Genomic DNA, 24,498 nt, shown 5'->3' with positions numbered 1-24,498 from the left:
TTTACTTTGCTAGAACATAATCTTTTCTAACTTTCAGTGTCCTCCTACACACTTAACAGATTGTGGTTTATCTCTCAGAGAAGCATACATCCTACCCCTTCAGGTCTCTAAGAAACTGCAAATTAATAGAAACTAAGCCTGATTCCTTACCTACGCATCAGGTGTCACAAAGCACAAAGCTTTACCGAGCCAAGAAAAAAAAATCCTGTCATGAAGGGGATAATTGCTTCCACACTTAACACCTCCAAAAAGGACACAAATAGCTAAAAGGAGGATATTTTAAAACTATATTAAATCATTCTAGTAGAAAACCTCAAATTTGTAAAGTGCTAGAAAAAGTGAAGATCAATTAAATATCATTTGCCTTTGAGAGTCCATTTAGCTCATGAAGGTAGGTTGAAAGTTCCCTGTGTGCAATTCTGGATGGGGAGAGATGATGTCACCCAGATGGAAGGAAGTTAACTGGGTTTTTGTACAATGAGGTGATGATCAAGATGATTTTTAAAAGATCTTGTGCTTGCCAAGAACTTTTATTTTGGAATAACTGAAGAGTGTCTTAGTCTTGATATCAAAATGACACAAGCAGCCTTCTTGGCAGTGGCCATCTCTGTCCTGAGTCTCCCACTTTCCCCGTCTCATTTCTTCCATCTGCCCTGCTTGACACCTCTTAAATCTCTTCTCCTCCAGGACTTTAGTTTTATCAATCCCCTTCCTAAAATCTTCCTCCTACCCCTACTAGTCTCCATGTCAGTAGACTTTTTTTTTCACCACTACAAGACAGTATGTCTTATTTGAAACCTCTTCTCTATCTTCCATTCCTCTATTTGGTTATGCTTTAGTTGAATTTTTATAATTAGTGTCAGATTGGGAGAAATTTGATGCTTAAAGAATTATGAATTATAATTCTAATTGTGTGTGTGTGTTTGAGGGGCGGGTGTTGGGGAGATTCTCTGCTTAGTTCAACTAGTTTAAATCAGTGACTCAACCATCCCAGCGACTTCAAGGCTTGGCTAAGCTTGTAGTTCACAAAGACTCACAGAGAAACAGTTTGGAAGATCGAGGTTCCATATAACACCTACATCAACAGCCTGTACCGCACACGCAGAGCCTAGCTCTCCTCTCGGAGCTGGGGAAGTCACAAAAATAACACCAGCCCTCATCCCTTTGGTGAAAAAATTTCTCTCTCTCTTCCAGATTCTCCCATGGAACTAGCAGACTTTGAAACAGCTAAAAGAACACTTAATGATGTAGCTTAAAAAGATACCCTAGGAAAAAATAGTGTAATGGGAGTTTTATAGCAATTCTCAGGGCCTAAAGTGGGTGCTTCAGATTCAGTAGGCTTTCTATAAATGTTTGTTCAATTAATAAGAATGAATCCAGTCCACCAGGAGAAACCCAGTTACATATCCTGCTGGGAAAATTTGCAGGCTGAATGGGTGATTAAGTACATGTGTTTGAGGGGGCAGAATTCTCACTATCCTAGCCAGCCCCCCACAAAAAGCCCTACTTAGAGGTTTGTAACAACAGCCTTCAGCATGTGAATTGGGGGGTGTGTGTTTGTGTAAGATGATTATTTTCTTTAGTTAAGCCTATGCAAGGGCATTTCTTATGACAGTGATTGTACACTGAATCACCTCATGATATCTGCAGTTTTAGCTCCTGGGAAATAAGCAAATTAAGAATTAAACTTTGTTACCAAAAAAAACCGGCATAGACCCCTACTCTCCAAAGAGGGACAGAGTACAAATGTCATCTTCAAATAGACAACACAGGAAGATACACACACTCAGGAACGTGCGCACACATACCGCACACACCCAAGGCAGCAGATGCCTGCTTCCCTGCTGACCCCTGCCAGCCCCAGCATGCTATGGGAGGGGGGAGGGGCTGGACTCCAGACAAGTCAAGCTGGAGCTCTGGGAACACTGCCACAGTGATCGCAACACCCTGAAGTTTTCTGCAGAAAGAAAAAGCTTTGGCCTGATTCTGTTGATTAGTTTCCTCCCGGTAGCAGCCAGGTGACTAGAATTCAGGCTGATGATAGCTCCTGGCAATTCCTGGAAAGAACAAGGGTGTGAAGAGCAGCCTGTTTTCTTCCTATGATCAGCTGAGCCCTATATTTGGCCACTGCACTTCCACCTCCAGGGGTCTGCTAAATATTCTTGCAGAGAGAGGTCACCAATGATGCCTACTTGCCAAACTGCACACTCTCTTCAGTCTTCTTTTAAACCAAACTTCTTAACCTTCCTGTGGCAGAGACTACTAGCAGGTCCTCCTCCTCCTGGGTCCCCAGCTAGACTACATTTCCTGGCCTTCCTTGCAGTTAGGTGTGGCTGTGTGATTGGGTTCTCTTCATTTGATGTGCTCTGTGCTACTTCAGGCCTTGAGCAGTTTCGCCTCCTCCATTTTTTCTTGAAGGTCTTTTCTTCTCCTTGTTGTCTGGTATGCGGAATCTACTCTGAAGGTGATCCCAGAAAGTGAGGATCAAAACTGTCTGGTTGCATCAACCTGGATTCCTGAATAACTTCCTGGAGAGGAGCATCCTCCCAACACACCACACACACACACACACACACACACACACACACACACACATTGAACTTGACTTTTACAAAAAGCTGTAAACGTCATGTGTGAAGCCACTACATATAAGCCTACTTATTATGCATTCTATTATCTCAATAACTATCCCTCATTTCTTGAAATGTATTTTCCCTTTGCTTCCATGGCACCACTGTCTCCAAGCCTCCACCTGTCCCTCTGACCATTCTTCTCTCTCACTCTTTAAACTGTCCAACACTTAAACTGGGGAATTTTCCCCCAGGCCCTCTCATCTTTCCTCTTCTCACTTTATATGTTTTTCTGGATTGTTCCTTCTTCCCCATGGCTTCACCAACCAATTTGGAAATAGATAGTCTCCAAATCCATCCCTTATTCCCAAACTTACCAGCTTCCTCTGGAAACTTCCTCATTATATGTATTTTTCTTAGTCAACACCCACAAGTCCCTGACTTTAGGATAACTTTAACCCCTCCTTCTCTCTAACCTTCCATCCTTACTCAAATACTCAGACTTATAAGCACACTTCAGAAATGCCTCACATAATGTCTCTCCCCAACCTCTGTAGTCTTTTCATCTCTACCTCTTCTGCCTTAGTTCAGACTCCATCATTTCTTCATCTCTGCAACAAGTCTCCAAATGTCTCACTACTGCCTGTTTCTCCAGCCAGTTTACCATAACCTTGGTCAGAATTACTAAACAGTACACACATACACATAAAGACCCTTCCTGGATCTCTATTATCATTCAAAATAATAATAATAACAGCTTTCTTTCAAGGAGTGCTTCTTATGTGCCAGGTACTGTGCTAAATGTTAAATTAACATTTATCTCCTTTCATTCTCTGGGTAATTGCTGAGGTAGGCACTGTTATTCTCATGTTAGAAATTAAAAAAAACCCACTGAAGTAGTATATTTAATGTGCTCACAGTCACAAAGTTATTAAGTAGAGAAGCTCAAATTCAAAAACAGTTCAGTATTCATACAATAAAGTTAGGAAATCATCCACATGCAATGCTAGTAGGGAGGTTAAAGGACAAAAGTAGTCAATTCATTTGTATCCATGATAAGCAGTTAAGGGATACACAGAACAATTAGATGTAAAATATAATATCAAAAACAGTAATCATGAAGGGAGCAGAGTACAAATGCAAGGTATCTATATATAGAGAGATTGCTATACAAAAACCTCATGGTAAACACAAAACAAAAATACCCACAAAAAAGAAAAAGAAATCCAAACATAATACTAAAGATAGTCATCAAATCACAAGAGAAGGGAACAAAAGAAGAAAGGGGAAAAAAGAAGAACTACCAAAACAAATCCAAAACATTAACAAAATGACAATAGGAACATACATATTGATAATTATCCTAAACATAAATGGACTAAATGTTTCAACCAAAAGACATAGACTGGTTAATGGATAAAAAAGCAGCATCCATATATGTGCTGCCTACAAGAGACTCACTTCAGACCTAGAGACACACAAGACTGAAAGTGAGGGGATAGAAAAAGGTATTCCATGCAAATGGAAATCAAAAGAAAGCTGAAGTAGCAATACTTATATCAGACAAAATAGACTTTAAAATAAAGACTGTCACAAGAGAAAAAGGACACTCCATAATAATCGAAGGATCAATCCGAAAAGAAGATATAACAATTGTAAATATATATGCACCCAACATGGGAGCACCTTAATATATAAGGCAAATGTTAACAGACATAAAAGGAGAAATTGACAGTAACATAATAACAGTGGGGGACATTAGCTCTCCATTACATCAATGGACAGATCATCCAGATAGAAAATCAATAAGGAAACACAGACCTTAAATGATACATTAGATCAGCTGGCCTTACTTGATATTTATAGAACATTCCATCTGAAAGCAGCAGAATACACATTCTTTTCAAGTGCATATGGAACATTCTCCAGGATAGATCACACACTGAGCAACAAAGCAAGCCTTGGTAAATTTAAGAAAATTGAAATCATATCAAGATCTTTTCCAACCGCAGCACTATGAGGCTAGAAATCAACTACAAGAAAAAAATTACAAAAAAACACAAACACGTGGAGGCTAAACAATATGTTGCTAAACAGCCAATGGATCACTGAAGAAGTCAAAGAGGAAATCAAAAAATACCTAGAGACAAGTGAAAATGAAAACACAATGATCCAAAACCTATGGGACACAGAAAAAGCAGTTCTAAGAGGGACATTTATAGCAATACAAGCTTACCTCAGGAAACAAGAAAAATCTCAAATAAACAACCTAATCCTATGCATAAAGCAAATAGAGAAAGAAGAATAAACAAAACCCAAAGTTAGTAGAAGGAAAGAAATCATAAATATCAGAACAGAAATAAATGAAATAGAGACTAAAAAAAATAGAAAAGATCAATGAAACTAAAACTGGTTCCTTGAAAAGATAAACAAAATTGATAAACCTTTAGCCAGACTCATGAAGAAAAAAAGATAGAGGGCCCAAATCAAAATCAGAAATGAAGAAGGAGCAGTTACAACTGACACCACAGAAATACAATATGCCAATAAATTGGACAACCTAGACGAAATGGACAAATTCTTAGAAAGGTACAATCTCCCAAGACTGAACCAGGGAGAAATAGAAAATATGCACAGGACAATTAACAGTAGTGAAATGGAATCAGTAATTTAAAAACTCCCAATGAATAAAATTGCTGGACCAGATGGCATCACAGGTGAATTCTATGAAACATTTAGAGAAGAGTTAACACCTACCCTTCTGAAACTATTCCAAAAAATTGCAGAGGAAGGAACACTTCCAAATTCGTTCTATAAGGCCACCATCACCCTGATACCAAAACCAGACAAAGATACCACAAAGAAAGAAAATTGTAGGTCAATAACACTGATGAACATAAATGCAAAAATCTTCAACAAAATACTAGCAAACTGAATCCAACAGTACATTAAAAGGCTCATACAACATAATCAAGTGGGATTTATCCCAGGGATGCAAGGACTTTTCAAAATCCACAAATCCATTAGTGTGATACACCACATTAACAAATTGAAGAATAAAAACCATATGGTCATCTCAATTGATGCAGAAAAAGCTTTTGATAAAATTCAACATCCATTTATGATAAAAACTCTCCAGAAAGTGAGCATAGAGAGAACATACCTCAACATAATAAAGGCCATATATGACAAACCCACAGCTAACATCATGCTTAATGGTGAGAAGCTGAAAGCATTTCCTCCAAGATCAGGAACAAGACAAGGATGCTCACTCTAGCCACTTTTATTCAACATAGTTCTGGAAGTCCTAGCCACAGAAATCAGAGAAGCAAAATAAATAAAAGGAATCCAAATTGGAAAAGAAGTAAAACTGTCACTGTTTGCCGATGACATGATGCTATACGTAGAACATCCTAAAGATGCTGCCAGAAAACTATTAAGCTCATCAATGAGTTTGGTAAAGTTGCTGGATACAAAATTAATACACAGAAATCTGCTGCATTTCTATACACTAACAATGAAAGATCGGAAAGAGAAATTAAGGAACAATCCCATTTACCATCGCATCAAAAGGAATAAAATACCTAGAAATAAACCTACCTAAGGAGGCAGAAGACCTGTACTCCAAAAACTGTAAGACACTGATGAAAGAACTTCAAGATGACACAAACAGATGGAAACATATACCATGTTCTTGGATTGGAAGAATCAATATTGTTAAGATGACCATACTACCCAAGGCAATCTACAGATTCAATACAATCCTTATCAAATTACCAATGGCATTTTTCACAGAAATAGAGCAAAAAAAATTTTAATTCATATGGAAACACAAAAGACCCTGGATAGCAAAAGCAATCTTGAGAAAGAAGAACAGAGCTGGAGACATCATGCTCCCTGACTTCAGACTATACTACAAAGCTACAGTAATCAAAACAGCATGGTACTAGCACAAAAACAGACATATAGATCAATGTTACAGGATAGAAAGCCCAGAAATAAACCCATGCACTTATGGTCAATTAATCTATGACAAAGAGGCAAGAATTTACAATGGAGAAAAGACAGTCTCTTCAATAAGTGGTGCTGGGAAAAGAGGACAGCTACATGTAAAAGAATGAACATAGAACATTCTCTAATACCATATACAAAAATAAACTCAAAATGGATTAAAGACATAAATGTAACACTGGATAGTATAAAACTCCTAGAGGAAAACATTGGCAGAACACTGTTTGACATAAATCGCAGAAATACTTTTATGGATTCATCTCCTAGAGTAATAGAAATAAAACCAGAAATAAACAAATGGGACCTAACTAAACTTAAAAGTTTTGCATAGCAAAAGAAACCATAAACAAAATGAATAGACAACCTATGGACTGGGAGAAAATATTTGCAAACAATGCTACTGACAAGGGATTAATTTCCAAAATGTACAAACAGCTCATATAGCTTAATATCAAAAAAAAACAAAGAACCCAATAAAAAAAATGGGCAGAAGACCTAAATAGGCATTTCTCCAGAGAAGACATACAAATGGCCAACAGGCACTTGAACAGATGCTCAATATTGCTAATTATTAGAGAAATGCAAATCAAAACTACAATGAGGTATCACTCTCACAGGTCAGAATGGCCATTATTAAAATGTCTATTAATACTAAAATCTGGAGAGGGTGTGGAGAAAAAGGAACCTTCCTGCACTGTTTGTGGGAATGTAATTTAGTGCAGCCACTATGCAGAACAGTATGGAGGTTCCTTAAGAAACTAAAAATACTAAAAATAGTTAATCATATGATCCTGCAATCCCACTCCTGGGCATGTATCCAGAGAAAATTCTGATTTGAAAAGATACATGCATCCCAATGTTCACAGCCACACTGTTTACAGTAGCCAAGACATGGAATCAACCTAAATGTCCATCAACAGATGAATGGATAAAGAATATTACTCAGCCATAAAAAAGTGTGAAATAATGACATCTGCAGCAATATGGATGGACCTAGAGATTTTCATATTAAGTGAAGTAAATCAGATAGAGAAAGACAAATATCATATGATATCACTTACATGTGGAATCTAAAAAAAATGATACAAATGGACTTATTTAAAAAATAGAAATAGACCCACAGAAATAGGAAACAAACTTATGGTTACCAAAGGGGATAGAAGGAGTTGCGGGGGAGATAAATTGGGAATTTGGGATTAACATATACACACTACTATATATAAAATAAATAAACAACAAGGACCTACTGTATAGTACATGGAACTATATTCAGTATCTTGTAATAATCTCTAGTGGAAAAGAATCTGAAAAAGAATATATACATATACATGTATGTATGTGTGTGTGTGTATAACTGAATCACTTTACTGTACACCTGAAACTAACACAACATTGTAAATTAACTACACTTCAATTTAAAAAAGGTTTAAAAAAATCTGTTAATAAAAATAGCAAAGCAGGAAAAAAAACAAAAACAAAATGAAAACAGTCTAGTCTGACAAGACCTATGGACTTAACTACCATGCAAAAACTGCCTCCTAGTTACACCAATTTTTTTTTTTTTTGGTCATGCTGCATGGCTTGCAAGATCTTAGTCCCCTGACCAGAGATCAAACCCGGGCCCTCAACAGTGAAAGTGCAGAGTCCTAACCACTGGACCGCCAGGAATTCCCTAGTTAGGCCAATCTTGCTAGTATGGTACATTAGGCCCAAACCAAGCTCTTCATCCTCATCTCTGCACCTTACATTCTAAAAACTGAACCCTTCAACCCTACTACCGTTGCTCAAATTCTTTGCCCTTTCAACACTAAAATCATTTGCCTAGTATGGTGATCTACATAAGGCAGATGCTCGAAATATTTGTTTCCCTCTTCCACTCTTTATGACTCCTACCCATGTACATTCTGTTTCTTCTGCCTGTAATTTCCTTTCCCCTTTCTATGTCCAGCACATTCTGAATCATTTTTCAAAAGTCAGTTGGAATATTTCCTCCTCCCCCATCAAGCCTTCCAGACTGCCCTAGAAAGAGTTAGTTTTCTGCACCTCTTTACTCCCATAGCATACCTTTAATTCCTTCATAGTGGTCTTTGGCCCCTCATATTGCAATAAATCTATTTATAAGTCTATCTCCTACTATTCATCTACTGTGAACTCACGAGGGTCAGAGAATGTCTTATTCACGTCTGAATCTACCACCACTAGTATACCTAACAAGTCCTCAAAATCATTATTGAATGAATAGTATTTCAATCAATGACATAAATATATTTTATACAGGCTCTTATCTTTTTAGTTAGTTCTCCTGAAATCTAATTCTAGCCCCTGCTATTATTTTACATAATTAAAAGTGGAATGAGAAACATGTTAAGTATTGTAAAAATCACTCAAAATGGTTTAAAGCTAACCAATATGGCAGCCACTAGCCACATGTGGCTATGAAGCCCTTGGAATATGGTAAATGGGAAATGAGACGTCCTGTAAATATAAAATAAACACAGAAATTCAAATATTAAATATTCCATTAATAATTTTTATATTTATTACATATGTAAGTGGCATTTGGGATATATTAGGTTAAATAAAAAGTATTGTTAACATTAATTTGTTTCTACTTTTCTAATGTGGCTACTAGGAAATTTTAAAATTAGATATGTGGCTTGCATTATATTTCTGCTGGGAAATACCAGTTTAAAGTTTATAATTTTACAGGGGTATTCACTGTGATTTGGGTAGGAAAACACTGGCCTGGGGAATCAGGAACCTTTCTCCTCCAAAATCACATACATAAAGCAAGAAAGAAGGAAGGAAAGAAAGGAAGTTACATTTTAACTAACAAACAGCTCAGTAAACAAGTTAATATATCACATGACTACATATTTGGAGGATTAAAAAAATCATTATCTTTTCAACTTAACAACTAGTTATTCAGTCTTCTTTATATAATAATAATTTCATAACTGTTAATCAAACACTGAAAAGGCCCTGGCTGTGTCTAGAATTTAATACAGATAGGGAAAAATATTAAATGATAGCTAAAACACTAGGACTTCCTAAGGGAAGGCATTATCCAATAGAACTTAGAATGAGAAGAACTTATATTTTATTAACCTTTTAAAATTTCTGACATTTATGAGATGTCACCTCAAATTCTTACTAAAGAGAGCTAGAGAAGAAAGAAAAAGAGATACAGAAAGGAAAAGAAATAAAATGAAAGAAACAAGCAGGAAAGGGAAGGAAAGGAGAAGAAAAAAGAGAAAAGGAAAATAGAAAAGAAAAAATTTCAGAGTCCACACTCTCAATTTATAATGATCATTAAAGTTTATTTTTTATTAGGATAGAGACATTTCTACCATGGTGGTTCTATGGTTCTTAGAGGTTTTCTAGTCTAAGTCTTAGTCAATTATTGAACTCTGCTCTGACAACCTCAACAAATCAGTGGAAGACACACTTTGCTAAGTTCAATAATCAGTACTAACAAGGTCTATATTGTAATAATGTTCCACAGTTAATTTTTAGATTTCTTGGTAAATAGAAAGAATTATATAATTGTCACTGCTATTTTTAAATGAGGTTTATTTTATGGTAACTATAATAATATCAGTGGTTTTATTATTATGACAAAATTTCAAGGAAATGTGATTGTTATTTTCTAGGTATTTCCTATAAAGGTTATTATAATCAAAGCATGGTATGGTACAAAAATTACTGGTCAGAAAATTCAGAGATTTGAGCTTTTGTCAGCCTGTGCCCTTTTTTCCCTCACTTCAAAATCATGCAATAAAAATGATCTACCCTACTCAACCCACAGATTTGTTGCAAAGGGTATTATTTCATTTTTATATTTTTAAGATAAAAAGCAGATAGTTCTTTAATGTAATCCAAGGTCACACTGTTCATTCCCATCTCAGATTTAAAAGACTTCAAAATTCTCTACAGTTTTCCTGGGTGTTAATAAACAGAGTTGTTTAGAAGAAAAAAAAAAAAACCCTGAAATTGCTATTGCAGAATCAAAACATGAAAAACATTTTCTCACCACTCCTCAACTGTTCAACCTCACAGAAGTGTGTTCCAGTGGGAGTATGAATAAATGCATGGACATGCTTAACTCCATTCTGAAAATTAGAAAAAAAAATATTGCCAGTAAAATTTCAACATATGTCATAAAGCCAATTTCTTTAATTAAACTGAGAGCATGAATAAGTGAGGTAACCTTTTCAAAACGCTTCCAAGGGACTTCTTCCACATAGACTTGAACTCGAATAACATGGTTAAAAGAAGAAAGGAAATGCTCACAGATATTCACAGCAAAAGTTTCTATGCTTTTGATCTGTAAAAAGAAATAAATGTGAATGATCAGAAATACTTGTCCTACTTAAAAATCATTTTTAAATATCCATGGGACTCTTTTTCCTGATAAAGTGTTTTTTAGAATCAGAGAAACAAAGAATTAGAAAGAATTAGAGATGAATTGGTCCTAATCCCAATTTTTCACAAGGGCTCCTAAGTGTAGTTAAGGGATCACCATCACCAGGTGAGACTATCCTGTTTTTAAAAGAAAACTGTGTGCAGGAGAGGATGTGTCTATCCATCAGTGGACGAGCAAAAAGGAACTTAACGTTCAGATTCTCCTCACAGTGAGCTCAATCATCACCCATGCCAGCTAAAGTACTGCAGGATACTTCAAAACACTCTGCTCTCTTCATGAGGCTGGGAAACAGACCTCCCAGTTTCCCAAAGAAAAATGTTAATGAAGGGTCACTTCAACTTCCTTGCCTTGCAAACAGGCCTTCTATTGACCATCCCCAGCTCTCCACCCCCATAAAGCAGCTCCCTACTTCCATTCAAATTCTTCAGGTTAATCTCTAGGCAATGTTTTATGGTCCTAGTACAGTCTACAGATTATTTATGGCTTTGCCTATAATTAAGGTAGACTGTATAGGTTTCCCAAGGATAGTTTTGTTTTATACCTGTTGTCTCAGAATAATTATTAATAAGCATCCTATTTCACTCTGAAAAGTATCCTGGTTTGGATAAGAAATTATGCAGTCACTCTATCTACAATGAATAAAGTTAAATTGTTTTTAACATCCAGGTCCATTCTTTCACTTTTCTGAACTTCTCACATAGTACAGGAAATATAAGAATTTGTGTTATATAGAGACCCTCTTCTCTAACACAGTACAGAGCTTATTTTCGATTCATTTTTAAAGAAAGCAATGCCTTTTTCCATAGTCTTGCCTATACTTGCTGGGCCATTCTGATTAGCAAGAGAAAGGTTCAGGGTGTAGACAGACCTTGCAGAAATAATATTTCAATTAGTTTGTTCGGGCTTCCCTGGTGGCACAGTTGTTAAGAATCCGCCTGCCAATTTAGGGGAAACAGGTTTGAGCCCTGGCCTGGGAAGATTCCACATGCTGCGGGGCAATTAAGCCTGTGTGCCACAACTACTGAGCCTGTGCTCTAGAGCCCATGAGCCATAACTACTGAAGCCCGCGTGCCTAGAGCTCATGCTCCGCAACAAGAGAAGCCACCACAATGAGAAGCCCACGCACTGCAACGAAGAGTAGACCCCACTCGCCGCAACTAGAGAAAGCCTCATGCAGCAACGAAGATGCAATGCAGCCATAAATAAATAAATTTCTAAAAAAAAAAACTAGCTTGCTCATTTTGTGTAATATGGGTGTGAATTTCATGCAAAAGCATGAGAAAAGAAGCTTTCCAGTCTACATTTCTTGCCTTTCTAGACTTCTTAGCAAATAAAAAAATTATCTTGAATTGCCCAGAAATCTGCTGGTCGTCCAGCACAGTTTCACTCACACTTAGAGAAACCTGAGGTAAAAGTGCTAAGAGATTAGAGTCTATCCGTTCCAAGACCCTTCTGAAAAGTACAACTACCACCAAATGTGGATGCTAAGTGGTCACAGAGTTGGGAAAATCAGGAAGGTATTAAAAGTTGGACAGATCTCAAAATGTATCTTATACTTGATTTTCTTCTAGAGTAATACCAAGAAGAGAAATGGTACTTTCTTCTATAAATGCACACCATTCTAAAAGAAAAAAATAATAGGACTCAAATAATTGCATGACAAAAATGTGTAAAATTCTATTTGGAAATCTTCTCAGGGCCTTGATTTGCCAATGATCCTAATTAAGAGATAACATGTAAATTTGTCAAGTAGGATTCTCTGCCTAAAAGATGTTGTAGTGAGTTGAGAAACAAGAAAAGAGAACAAACGGGGAAAAAAGAAGAAAAGAAAAGAGAATAAAGAGGCAAGTTTTAAAAAAAAAAGCAAGATTTTCTGTAAAGCTGAGACTTTTAGAATTAGAAAAGGAATTTTTTTCAATGGTTTAAATGTAAAAATAGGGTTAAAAAGTACAGGGAACTTGAAATAAGCAAGTAGTATCCTCATAATATAGTACGGTGATTTCTGCATCCAGATGGGCAGCAGCTAAGAAGTAGAATGACACATACGCCTTTGAACTTTGCCAGGACATGAACTGTGTTCTTGATGGTGTCTGTAGGGATGAGGTCTGAATTGTCTCCATGCAGGTAATCTTTTTTGGAGCTCAGAGTAAGTTGCACTGAAGTTGACACTTCTTTAATGCTGTGATATTTTCCATCGCGCTGAATATGGAGAACTTTTACCATATCCTTCCCATAGCCAGTTCGGACAAGATCCATCTCATCATTCTGCAATGAAAACAGTCATCTTAATGAAGAAGGCGAAATGAAAACAAAAAGCCAACTGCAATTTCTTTAAACCTTAATTTTACCATGTAATCATGAAAGGTAAGAGTCAGAGTATACCTGAAAGAAAGATCATGCCCTACCTTTGAAGGAGAATGAGAATTTGTATGGAGAAAAGAGAATCACAAGGAAAAGATGAAAATATATCAGATTGGCCTGAAGAGAGACAGGTAGATGGCTTTCTTGATAATAATAAGCAACAACAATAATAACCATACCTCCTGAGCCAAACTATTTACTCTTATTTAATCTCTACTAACTTAATCCTTATATCAGCCCTATGAACTAATATTATTCGCATTTTGCAGAGGGAGAAACTGAGGTTCAAAGAATTTAAGTGACTTACCCCAGTTAGTGAAGGATAGAGCCAAGAATTCACCCTCAGGTCTGTTGACTTCAAATTGTGTACTTCTAACTACTACATAAACTGCCTTCCTCTGTAAAATCTTTTGACTATGTTAACTGGAAATAATTATATCTCCTTTTTTATAGAGAGTAGTATTCTGGAGAAACTGCCCTGTGAGCAATAAAAACAATTTGAAAATTGCTTTTTCTACTTGCTGCCAGGAAGAAGAGTAATTAGTGACAGGGTCTAGAGTACCTTCAGCAGTACAGAGCCAGAGCCAAATCGCTGCAAGGAAAGCTATGCTTTTAGTGAAGAAACACTTAATAAAAGCCTGTGACTGATTCATTAGTATCCCTGTCTGAAGCTGGAGCCCTCGCTAGTGAATACGTCCATCTCCACTGCTAGACTCTGTAAGACTTGTCCCTGGGCTTTATTGGTGTTTGAGAGAAGAGGCAGGAGCGAGCAGAGGGACAGGAAAACCTATTTTATTTAGCATGAAAATTAACATTAAAATGGTAATGAGAAAAGGTGACAAAAATAAAAGTAAACCAAAAACAACATGCAGTGAGAATCTGGGGAGAGTCACAAAGAAGAAACCTCGTCTGCGAATCCCATGCAGGCGATATGCTCAGATAGGCCAAGGGCTGCCTAAATATCTACCCGCATAAAAAAATCACCAAATCCCTTGGGAGGAATTTAAAAATGCTAGCCAACATCAGAAATTATTGTCATATTCTTAATCAAAGTGGGGTAGTGAAGGTTGTCTTAAATCTTGGGGATAGAGCCTGGTAGGGCATGCTGCTCTTGGTTATTGAACATACCCTGAAGGTCTGTGGTGTCTGAATTCAGTGCTTCCTCTGTACAAGGGACACATGTAAGGGACAACTCTTGGAGAGGCCCCTTGGATGCAACTGACCCAATTTTGGGGGACTCATCTTCCAGAAAAATATCAATAAGAAAACCTAAAGAGCAGACTTAAAGGATCCTAATAAGAACTATAATGCTGACAGGGAAAGAGGCACAGCTGTGTGATTGTAGTGGCTTTGAAATCAGACCAGGTCCAAATTCTGCCTTACCACTTATGGCTTTGTGGCTTGTGACAAATAATTTGATGTCCCTGAGCCTCAGTTTCCCGCTTTGTACAAATGGAGATAACTGCCCCTACAAGTTAGAGTGAATGTGAAAGGGCTGGCTCAGTCCCTGGTACCTGGTGGTACAGTGAGGTCAACCCCAGTAAGAGTGGCCATGTCAGGCCTGGCTGTGGATGTAGCAGCAGAAGAGATAACAGAGGGGAACTTGATTAAGGGCACTAGTTTTTAGAGTGGGGAGCACTGCTGGAAACAGCAGAAGGAAGACTCTGGCATGTCTCGAACCGCAAGGGATTCTACCCGGGCCAGGGAGGCACTTGGCTGGCTTGGGGTCCCTGGATGGTATGGGCTGAGGTCCCAGACCAAAGGTCTCTGAGACCTTTCATCATCCTCGGCACACAGCAGGACTTAACAAATGTTACTCCTCAGTCCCATCCCCTGCTACTAAATACCCAAGTAGGTTAGTCTGTTGAAAGCAAGTGGTACCCATGAGATACAGAGTAACATTAAATGATAGCTATCCTTCATTTCCCAACCCCTGCTCATCAGTTCAGCTTCATATCTTGCCACACCCTATTTCAAACTCCACTTCAGCTATCCTGAGCTAATTGTCGTCACCCAGGCCCTGCATGTGTTCTTCTTTGCCTGTAGGCCTCTGAATTTGCTATTACCTCTTTCTTGAACATTCTTTCTCTTCCTTGCTACCCATCTATACCAATCTCTTTACCTGCCTAACTTCTTCTGACTCAACTTTTTTAAGTCTCAGATGTCACTTCCACTAGGTAATTTGCCCCAGCCCTTCAAGTCTGGAGTAGGTGCCCCTTCTATGTGCTCTCAGAATGTTCTGTTATTGCCTTATCAGAGTCTTTATCAAATCACATTACAATAGCCTCTTCATGGGTCTGATTTGTTCAAAAATAGTAAACTATGAAAGCAGAAACAATTTCTATCTTGGTCGCCATGGCAACCCCAGTGCTCAGCAGAATGCTTGGAACACAATTGGTGCTTAATAAATGTATCATGAATGACCGAATGCTGCCCCAACACCTGCACCTCTTGTGTAGTGACATGGAATAGTTCATGAAAATCCCCCAAAGATTGCAATACAAGAAAAGCTGCTTCGGCTCAGACCCCAATCAGTAAGTTCCTCTTCCTGGGAAAGTGAGGAAAGCAACTTCTGCCCTCTGGTCACCACAGCCTGGAGATCACAGGCACAGCTGGCTGGAGAATAAAGGGCCAGGAAGGGCAGAATTGCAGGTAGACAAAGTTAGTGACACAGCACAAAGTGTTCACATTGCTAATAAGACAGAGCATTCTAGCACCGTGCAGCTATCCTGGGGTTCATGCATGACACACGTGGGAGAGGTCAGCACTCTTTAGCAAGCTCCCGCCTGGACTGTGACTTTCTGGCAAAGGCTGAGTAATCATGTGTACTGAGAAAAGAGTCAGAATAAAGAGGACAGGGCTTCCCTGGTGGCGCAGTGGTTGAGAGTCCGCCTGCCGATGCAGGGGACACGGGTTCGTGCCCCGGTCCGGGAAGATTCCACATGCCGCGGAGCTGCTGGGCCCGTGAGCCATGGCCGCTGAGCCTGCGCGTCCGGAGCCTGTGCTATGCAATGGGAGAGGCCACAGCAGTCAGAGGCCCGCGTACCGCAAAAAAAAAAAAAAAAAAAAAAAAAAAAAAAGAATAAAGAGGACATGACCATCTGAGACTGGAGCAGGATGGAACAAGAACAGTGTGGGACACCCAAGGTCCCTCAGCAGGACCTGACAGAACAGATAATGGCCCAGGCCAGACTGAGGCTGTTCTCATCAATAAGACCTCCCCAGTTCTGCAGTCTGAGAAACCGGAAGTAGGTGCCAGAATCCTATTGTGTATAACACACAGTGTAGGGCAGGGATCCATGTCCAAGATAACCGTACAGTAAAATCCCAAGGTTGCTCTCATCTGGAGGGTGGGCGGGTAGCTGAGAGGATGGAGTCAGACAAGCCAAGTGTGAGTCTCTCTTCCACCACCTATTAGCTCTGTGAATGGCGGCAAATTTCTTCATTTATAAAATTAATAATAGTAGTGTCCATCTAGCAGGATTGCTGTGAGGATTACAGGACATAAAAACATAAAGCACTTAGAAAAGTGCCTGGCAAATAAGAAATGTTCAATAAATGTAGCTATGATTATCATTGATAAATAATAATTATATGTCATATTTTCCATCAAAGGGTCCTTCAGTTACTGTTAGAGAGCAATAGTCAGACTGTACACCAATCCAGAGCTAGGGTGGCTAAAATCAAAGACTGCTGCTATGATATGGCCTACTTCTGCCTTCATACTTTGGTTGTCTTTCCTCAGGCTTGTGTGGCTTGAGGGAACAAAGTCATAAAAGGAAACAATTTCCTAGAGTAATACTCTGGACTTGTAAATGTCAGTAGGAGTAAATCTATACTTGGCTCTACACAAGAAAAATTCCCTTTTCTTAGACATGTCTTGAAATATAAAGGGATAGAGAATCATCGATTGCCTGCAAGTAATGTAGGAGAGAACTCTCAGAGATTTTAAATGAATCTTACGCATTTTCGCTTAGATACTGAGTGTTCTCTTATTTCCACATCATATTGAAAGTGATGTAGGTTGTCACTACAGGTCTAGGAGTTCTTAGCCTGGAGTCTGTTAAGCTCTATAAGGCCCAGTGGATGGATTTGAGGTGGAAAAAATATTAGGAAAGATAAGGGAAAACTTTTATAAATTTTAATTTTAAAATGACTAGAGTTTTCTCTCAAGTATTAGAAGAGCTTTTGTAAGCATATCTCTACCCTCCATAACAGAGGGCAATACAGAAATGCTAGCTATTTTGGACCCATCACACATATTTAAACATCAATTCAGTTGCAGTGTGCAGTGATAGATGGAAGAACTATGCGTGGAGACGTGCCTCCCTCTCTATCTTTGGAATGTGCTAGAGAAGTCCTTTCAATTTTCCACCTAGATTTTTCCTTTGCCCGGCTATTTTCTTGGACATTTGTGAACAAGAAGGCTTCTGAGAAAAACGCTGAACTAATATGAGAAAAAGGGGCACTCATATGAACCATCTTAATATCACTTTGTTGGATCTTAATAATACATAAAGATAAGAACAATAATGATGAATAATAATCTTAGAGGCATCTGGTATTTTTTGGCTGCTTAGGATCAACTAAATCTCAGATGGAAAAATATTGATATCTGCTAGCAAATGTCATGTTGCTTTAGGCTGTAGAGTGGCTTATTTTTACTATCAAGGGGGGATATGCCTTGAGTTTTGTTCAAAGTGTGGCTCCAAAGGGACTTGTCAAGCAGATGTTTCAAGCACAATATAACTACTCATATGCATAATTATTGCAGAAAGGGCGATCTGTCACCTAATGAAGACTCCATCTACAGGTGCTCCGTTATTTTCATACTTCTGCCTATTACAAAGGATGAGAGACTCATCACTAAATGTCAGGGGAGATGCTAATTTTCTTCTTGCCAGCCTCTCCATAGTACCAAGAGCCTTAGGGCAGGGGACTGGCCTCAGGAGCCTCTAGGAATAGGAGCAGAAAACCTCACAATGAAGAATTGATGGAGACCTCCAAACATGCAGTTGGAAGGAAATTCTACTGAAATGCATACACTGAAAGATTTCTCTTTCCTAATGTATAAGACTTGAAAATAAAAATAATAGTAGCAACAATTTAGTGAGGGTTTGATGGGAAATTTCTATATATGAGTTCCTCTTAACCCTTTACAAGAACCCTGTGAAGCAGATATCCTTAACCAAGTTTTACAAAGGAAGACACTAGGGTTAGGTAACTTGCCAAGGTCACACAGTTCCTGGGTGACAGAGGGAGGAGGAGTACCTCGACCATTTGCCCCAAAGTGACGCTCTTTCTCACTACGTCAGAGTCCCTACACTCATTAGGGAGAGAAAGGAAGCATTCTGATCCCACCCTGAAGGAGGGAAGTGGGCAGGCTATTGCAGAAACTTGCATTTCTATACCATTTAAAAATTTTCTATCCAGTAAAGACCTATATTATCTTATCTATTCCTCACAAAACTCTGTGATTTGGTGGGAAGGACACTTATTTTAATATAAACTAAATCAGTGATGTTAAGTGAGCTTCCCAAAGTCACACAGCTGACAGGCAGACTGGTATAGTGTAAAGGGCCCTACTGAGACTGAACAGTGTTATTCTACCTACACTATACTAGGCAGAACTTACCCAAAACTGGGAGATGCCCCCTGCTCAAACCATTGGTTTTTCTAGCACTTCAGTCATTTTTCTAAATTACAGATAAATTCTAAGCTCAGATGAATTCTGTGTTTATTGCAGGTTTGTTTAAACTGTGAAATAGGGGAAGGAAAGAAGGGTGCTTCCCCTCTGGGGCAGGATTAAAATTCAGCTTCGTGCCTTCAACAACGTGGCACCACTATTGAGTTGAACGTTGACTTTTTTCTGGATCAGCACCATTGAAAACACGAGTAATGGAGGCTTCTTTGTAGTCAGTAGAACCATATCACTAAAGGACTGTTTTCAGTCCATCTGCAAGGACAAAGAAGTAACTGCATCATGATAGAAAAGAAACAAGGTAAGAAGGAACCAACATTTAATGAGCACCAGTTACGTGCTGGAGGCTCTGTACACAGCATCTCACCGAATCCTGATAGCATTTTGTAAAGGTGCAGCTCATGAGTCCCACCTTTAGAAAAGGAAGCTGACACTCATGAGGTTAAATAGTTTGGTCAAAACCGCATGGCTAATGAGAGGTAGGACCAGGCATGGAACCCAGTTTTGCCTGATTATTTTTATGATACTCAGCTATCTCCCTGATATAACATTATAGTGAAGTTCTTTATAATGGGATTTTACCTACATACCCACATTTATTTGTTTCTCTGATTAGGTTTAATTCATTCTAAAACCTGCATAAACCCAAAACTGAAGTCTCTGAAACCTTTTTCATTCAATCCATACATTCATCTCTATTTATTTAATTCCTTCTAGTGACAAGCACCGTGGTAAGTGCTGGAGATAAACAGCAAACAAGGCAGTCACTATTCTGCCCTGATAGAGATTAGAACAAACTTCAGAGTAGAATAAACTTTTCTGGTAAAGAATCAAAGAGTATTTTAGGTTTTACAGGCTGTATGATCTCTGTTGCAACTACTTAGCTCTGCCATTATGGCATAAAGTAGCTATACATAGTACATAAATGAATGAGTGTGACTGTATTCCAATAAAGCTTTATTTACAGGAACAGACAGTGGGCCAGATTTGACCCACAGGAGTTTGCTGACCTCTGCTTTCTAGAGGAGCTTCAGAAAAGAAACCAAGTATTTAGAATACATTGTGATAATTACTCTAATTGAAAAAATACAGTGGGTTTTGGGACTATATTGTAAGGGACACCTAAGCTGGATTGAGAGAGATGGGGGATGGCTTCCAGGAGGAACTGGTATCCACAAAGCCCCCTAAGTGATGAGTAGGAATTAACCAAATAAAACTGTCTGGTCTTCTTCCACTTATTCTACTTATATTTCCCTTTAACCACATTTTTCATGAACAATTCTTTATTTTACAAATGCCTGAGTCATTTTGGTTGTCTCATCCCATTTCATTAAAATAATGATGCAACAAGCATTCAACTTTCTGTCACATTCTAGATCTTACTCTGTATATTAACAGTCTTTTAACAGTTTGAACAAAAATAAAGTTGAACTTAAATATGAAAATTTTATGGTATGTAAACCATACCTCAAAAAGTTATTGAGGATAAATAAATAAAACCAACAGTCTAACTCCCAGGAGTTCTCACAGGATGACTGCACTTCGATGAAGCCAGCACAGACCAGGGTCTGGAGAAACCCAACTTTATCTCAACCTCAAATTCTCACACATAAAGCTTTAAGGAACATGAACTCATAATCAAAAATCAAAGGTACACATGGTAGCAAAGTATCATGAGAGAGAGTCATAGAAATAACAGGTAGCAAAGTCTGACCAGCAAAGATTGGAATTATCAGACACAAAATAGAAGTCATATATTTAATATTTTTGCAGAAATGAAAGAGAAGGTTGAATAGCTTCTCTGGAGCAAGAAATAAGGCACTATAAAAAAGACAAAGAAAATTTGGAAAATAACCCAACAGAACTTCTAGAAATGCACTAATAAGTGGATTAAGAAACAGATTGAACACAACTGAAGAAAGAACTAGTTATTTGTAAGAGGTAAAGTAACAGATTAATCTTGCCAAAGAGAGAATTAGAGAACTGGGAAATTGATCCAAATAAAGAATCGGGGATTAATGCAGACACACATGAGATAGAATATATGAAAGAGACATAAAATGTACTAGAAATGAACTTATTTACCAAACAGAAACAGACTCAAAGACATAGAAAACAAACTTATGGTTACCAAAGCAGAAAGGTTGGGGAGAGGGATAAATTAGGAATTTGGGAGTAACATATATACACTACTATATATAAAATAGATAAACAACAAGGACCTGTTGTATAGCACAGGAACTCTACTCAATATTTTGTAATATAACCTACATGGGAAAATAATCTGAAAAAGAATATATATATTCAGCTACTTTTGAGTTGAACATTGACTTTTATCTGGATCAGAATATATATATTCTTTTTCAGATTCTTTTCCCATGTAGGTTAGTACAAAATATTGAGTAGAGTTCCCTGTGCTATACAGTAGGTCCATGTTGTACGCTGAGAAAACCATAATTCAAAAAGAGACATGTACCACAATGTTCACTGCAGCACTACTTACAGTAGCCAGGACATGGAAGCAACCTAAGTGTCCATCGACAGATGAATGGATAAAGAAGATGTGGCACATATATACAATGGAATATTACTCAGCCATAAAAAGAAACGAAATTGAGTTATTTGTAGTGAGATGGACAGATCTAGAGTCTGTCATACAGAATGAAGTAAGTCAGAAAGAGAAAAGCAAATACCATATGCTAACACATATATATGGAATCTAAGGGGAAAAAAAATCATGAAGAACCTAGGGGCAAGACGGGAATAAAGATGCAGATGTAGAGAATGGACTTGAGGACACGGGGAGGGGGAAGTGTAAGCTGGGACAAAGTGAGAGAATGGCATGGACATATATACACTACCAATTGTAAAATAGATAGCTAGTGGGAAGCAGCCGCATAGCACAGGGAGTTCAGCTTGGTGCTTTGTGGTCACATAGAGGGGTGGGATAGGGAGGGTGGGAGGGAAACGCAAGAGGGAGGGAATATGGGGTTATATGTATACATAGAGCTGAAACTAACACAACATTGTAAAGCAATTATACTCCAATAAAGATGTTAAAAAAAGGATATATATATATATATATTCTTTACTGTGCACCTGAAACTAACACAACATTGTAAATCAACTACAATTAAAAAAAATTTTAAAGAATAGTATTAAAAATGTACTAGAAACATACGATAGAGAGAATGTGGAAGAGGCAAAATTTGAAGAGATCAGGACTGAGATTTTCACAACCAGAGAGTATAATACTAAGCGAAGTAAGTCAGAAAGAGAAAGGCAAATGCCATATGATATCACTTATATGTGTGGAATCTAAAATATGATACAAATGAACCTATCTATGAAATGGAAACAGAAGCATGGACATAGAGAACAGACTGGTGGTTGCCAAGGGGGAGAGGGTTGAGGGAGGGATAGAGTGGGAGGTTTGGGTTAGCAGATGTAAGCTTTTATATAGAGAATGGATAAACAACAAGGTCCCACTGTATAGTACAGAGAACTATATTCACTATCCTATGATAAACCATAATGGAAAAGCCTATAAAAGAAAAGAATATGTATGTATAACTGAATTACTTTGCTGTACAGCAGTAATTAACACAACATTGTAAACTCTAATTAAATTTAAAAAAAAGACTGAGATTTTCTAGGATTATTGGATGAATGAATGCAAACTTTCAACCATTAAAAAAGAAGCTCATTACCAAGTAAAGTACTCATCTTTGTTCACTATACTTGGCCAAATTACAGTGAGGGGATTTTCTACTAGTTCTACTATATAGAGGTAATCATATTGTGAAGGAGACGTGATATTTTCATAATATTGTACTAATTGGGCTTCAAAAGTGGGTAATGTGAAAAACATTCTGCTCAGTTTGTGTTTTCTCCATCCACCGAATTCACTGTGCTTCCTTCCACGACATTGCTTTGCTGATTTTAGTAAAAACCCAGGACTGGAATCTAGGCTTTAGGGTAATGTTGAAATCCCTGGAACCCCTCAACCACCGGTACAGTGTTTGACACCTAGTGATTGCATAAGGAAGGTTGTTGACTGACCATCAGCATGACCAGTTCAGCAACAACGAGAGATAAGAAAGCTTATTGAAAGTGACACCTGAAAGGAAAGAACCTAATTGCATCTTTCCAGATCTTGAAATAAAATTGGCTTTAGCAAAACCATCCTAATACACATATCCTGCAGCTCAATCACAGGAAGGGCTCAGGTTGTAGTAAAAATAATCTTAGCTAACACTTATGGATCATTTACTATTTGCCAGGCACTGTGCTAAGCGTGTAATGAGGAGAAAACGAGAATTATTTTATATCCTATTCAACGAATGTTCTTTAGCCTACATAAATGAAAACAAGTTGCTTGCATTCTGTATATGAATTAATGAATCCTAAGCCTAGTGTACTCACCTGTTATCATTATAATACCAAAAGTTATCACAAGATAAAATTAAATTTATTTCACTTTAACTTAGAAAAGTAAACTTCATGCTATGAAATTTTTTTAAAAACTGATGAAATTTTGGGGTTGCTGAAATCCTTTTTTTCTGAGTGCAGTAAACACATACATTAAATAAAATGATACCCATGGAGGAATGGTCAGAAAAATGCTTCTCGGTTTACCAGTTTGGTAGGTTGTGAAACCAGATACAGCACAACGTTGGCCTCAAGGCATTAAGTCTCAAAGTTTAGGGTGCCACAGCATCACCAAAAAACTTGTAAATAATGTAGATTCTTGAGCCCAACTGGAAGAATTCTTATTTAGCAGGTTTGGGTTGAGGTCCCTTTTTGCCAGCACCACAGGAAAATGTGGGCAGGTGGCCCATAACATTCCTCACAAAATTCTGTTTTAGGAGAAAGAGCTCTAAGCCCTTCGTTTTTTATGAACCCCAAGGATCCTGAACAACACCAGCTCAACCATAGAAGTGACCCAGTTTGCAAGGGTCCAATTTAGTCTGAATCCCTAAGTGACTCTGATCTGGATCCATAAGCAAAGGGACAGATCAGAGCCATAATGACTTTCAGGCATAAAGTAAATTGCTATTTATTATTATAGCATCTTTAATAATTGATTCAAAGGCATCATGCACTTAAAGAAATGTTTTCATATGCCTATCTACTTCTTCCCTCCTCCAAAAAGAGAATGGTCTCACCTTTGTATAGTCATGGAAATGAGCCATTTTCCCTTTGCCTTCAACTTCAGATTCAGTTTCAAGAATGGGAAAGAATAATTTGGGCAAAACAGATGCTTGTAACATTTTTATTTGATCTGAAGCACGAGCGGTCAATATGTTTACCTGATTGCATTGCAACCAATTGGACACCAAGGCCTCTTTGGAGTAAAGCACCATGCTGAGTGGCTAAAACCAGGAGGTGGAGAGGCTATGTAAACACCTTCAGTAAAATACAACTGA

The 24,498-nt window shown here is 37.9% G+C and overlaps 1 protein-coding gene across 1 annotated transcript in view; it reads right to left on the bottom strand.

Moving 5' to 3' along the window:
* Positions 1-24,342, bottom strand: part of LOC309823829 (uricase) — a gene marked incomplete at its 5' end in the record, with an annotated part of 35,644 nt that extends 11,302 nt beyond the window's left edge. Inside the window, 4 exons of the mRNA XM_082656424.1 lie at positions 10,615-10,693; positions 10,792-10,908; positions 13,054-13,272; positions 24,238-24,342. Of these exons, the coding sequence (XP_082512550.1) occupies positions 10,615-10,693; positions 10,792-10,908; positions 13,054-13,272; positions 24,238-24,342 (520 nt within the window). The remainder of the gene's footprint in view (positions 1-10,614; positions 10,694-10,791; positions 10,909-13,053; positions 13,273-24,237) is intronic.
* Positions 24,343-24,498: the final 156 nt, after the last annotated feature.

The sequence above is a fragment of the Grampus griseus genome (assembly GCF_964374135.1).
Source record: "Grampus griseus genome assembly, chromosome: 1".
Classification (NCBI taxonomy): Eukaryota; Metazoa; Chordata; class Mammalia; order Artiodactyla; family Delphinidae; genus Grampus; species Grampus griseus.
Note: the sequence above shows the minus strand (reverse complement) of the source record. Positions and strands in the feature narration are given on the sequence as shown.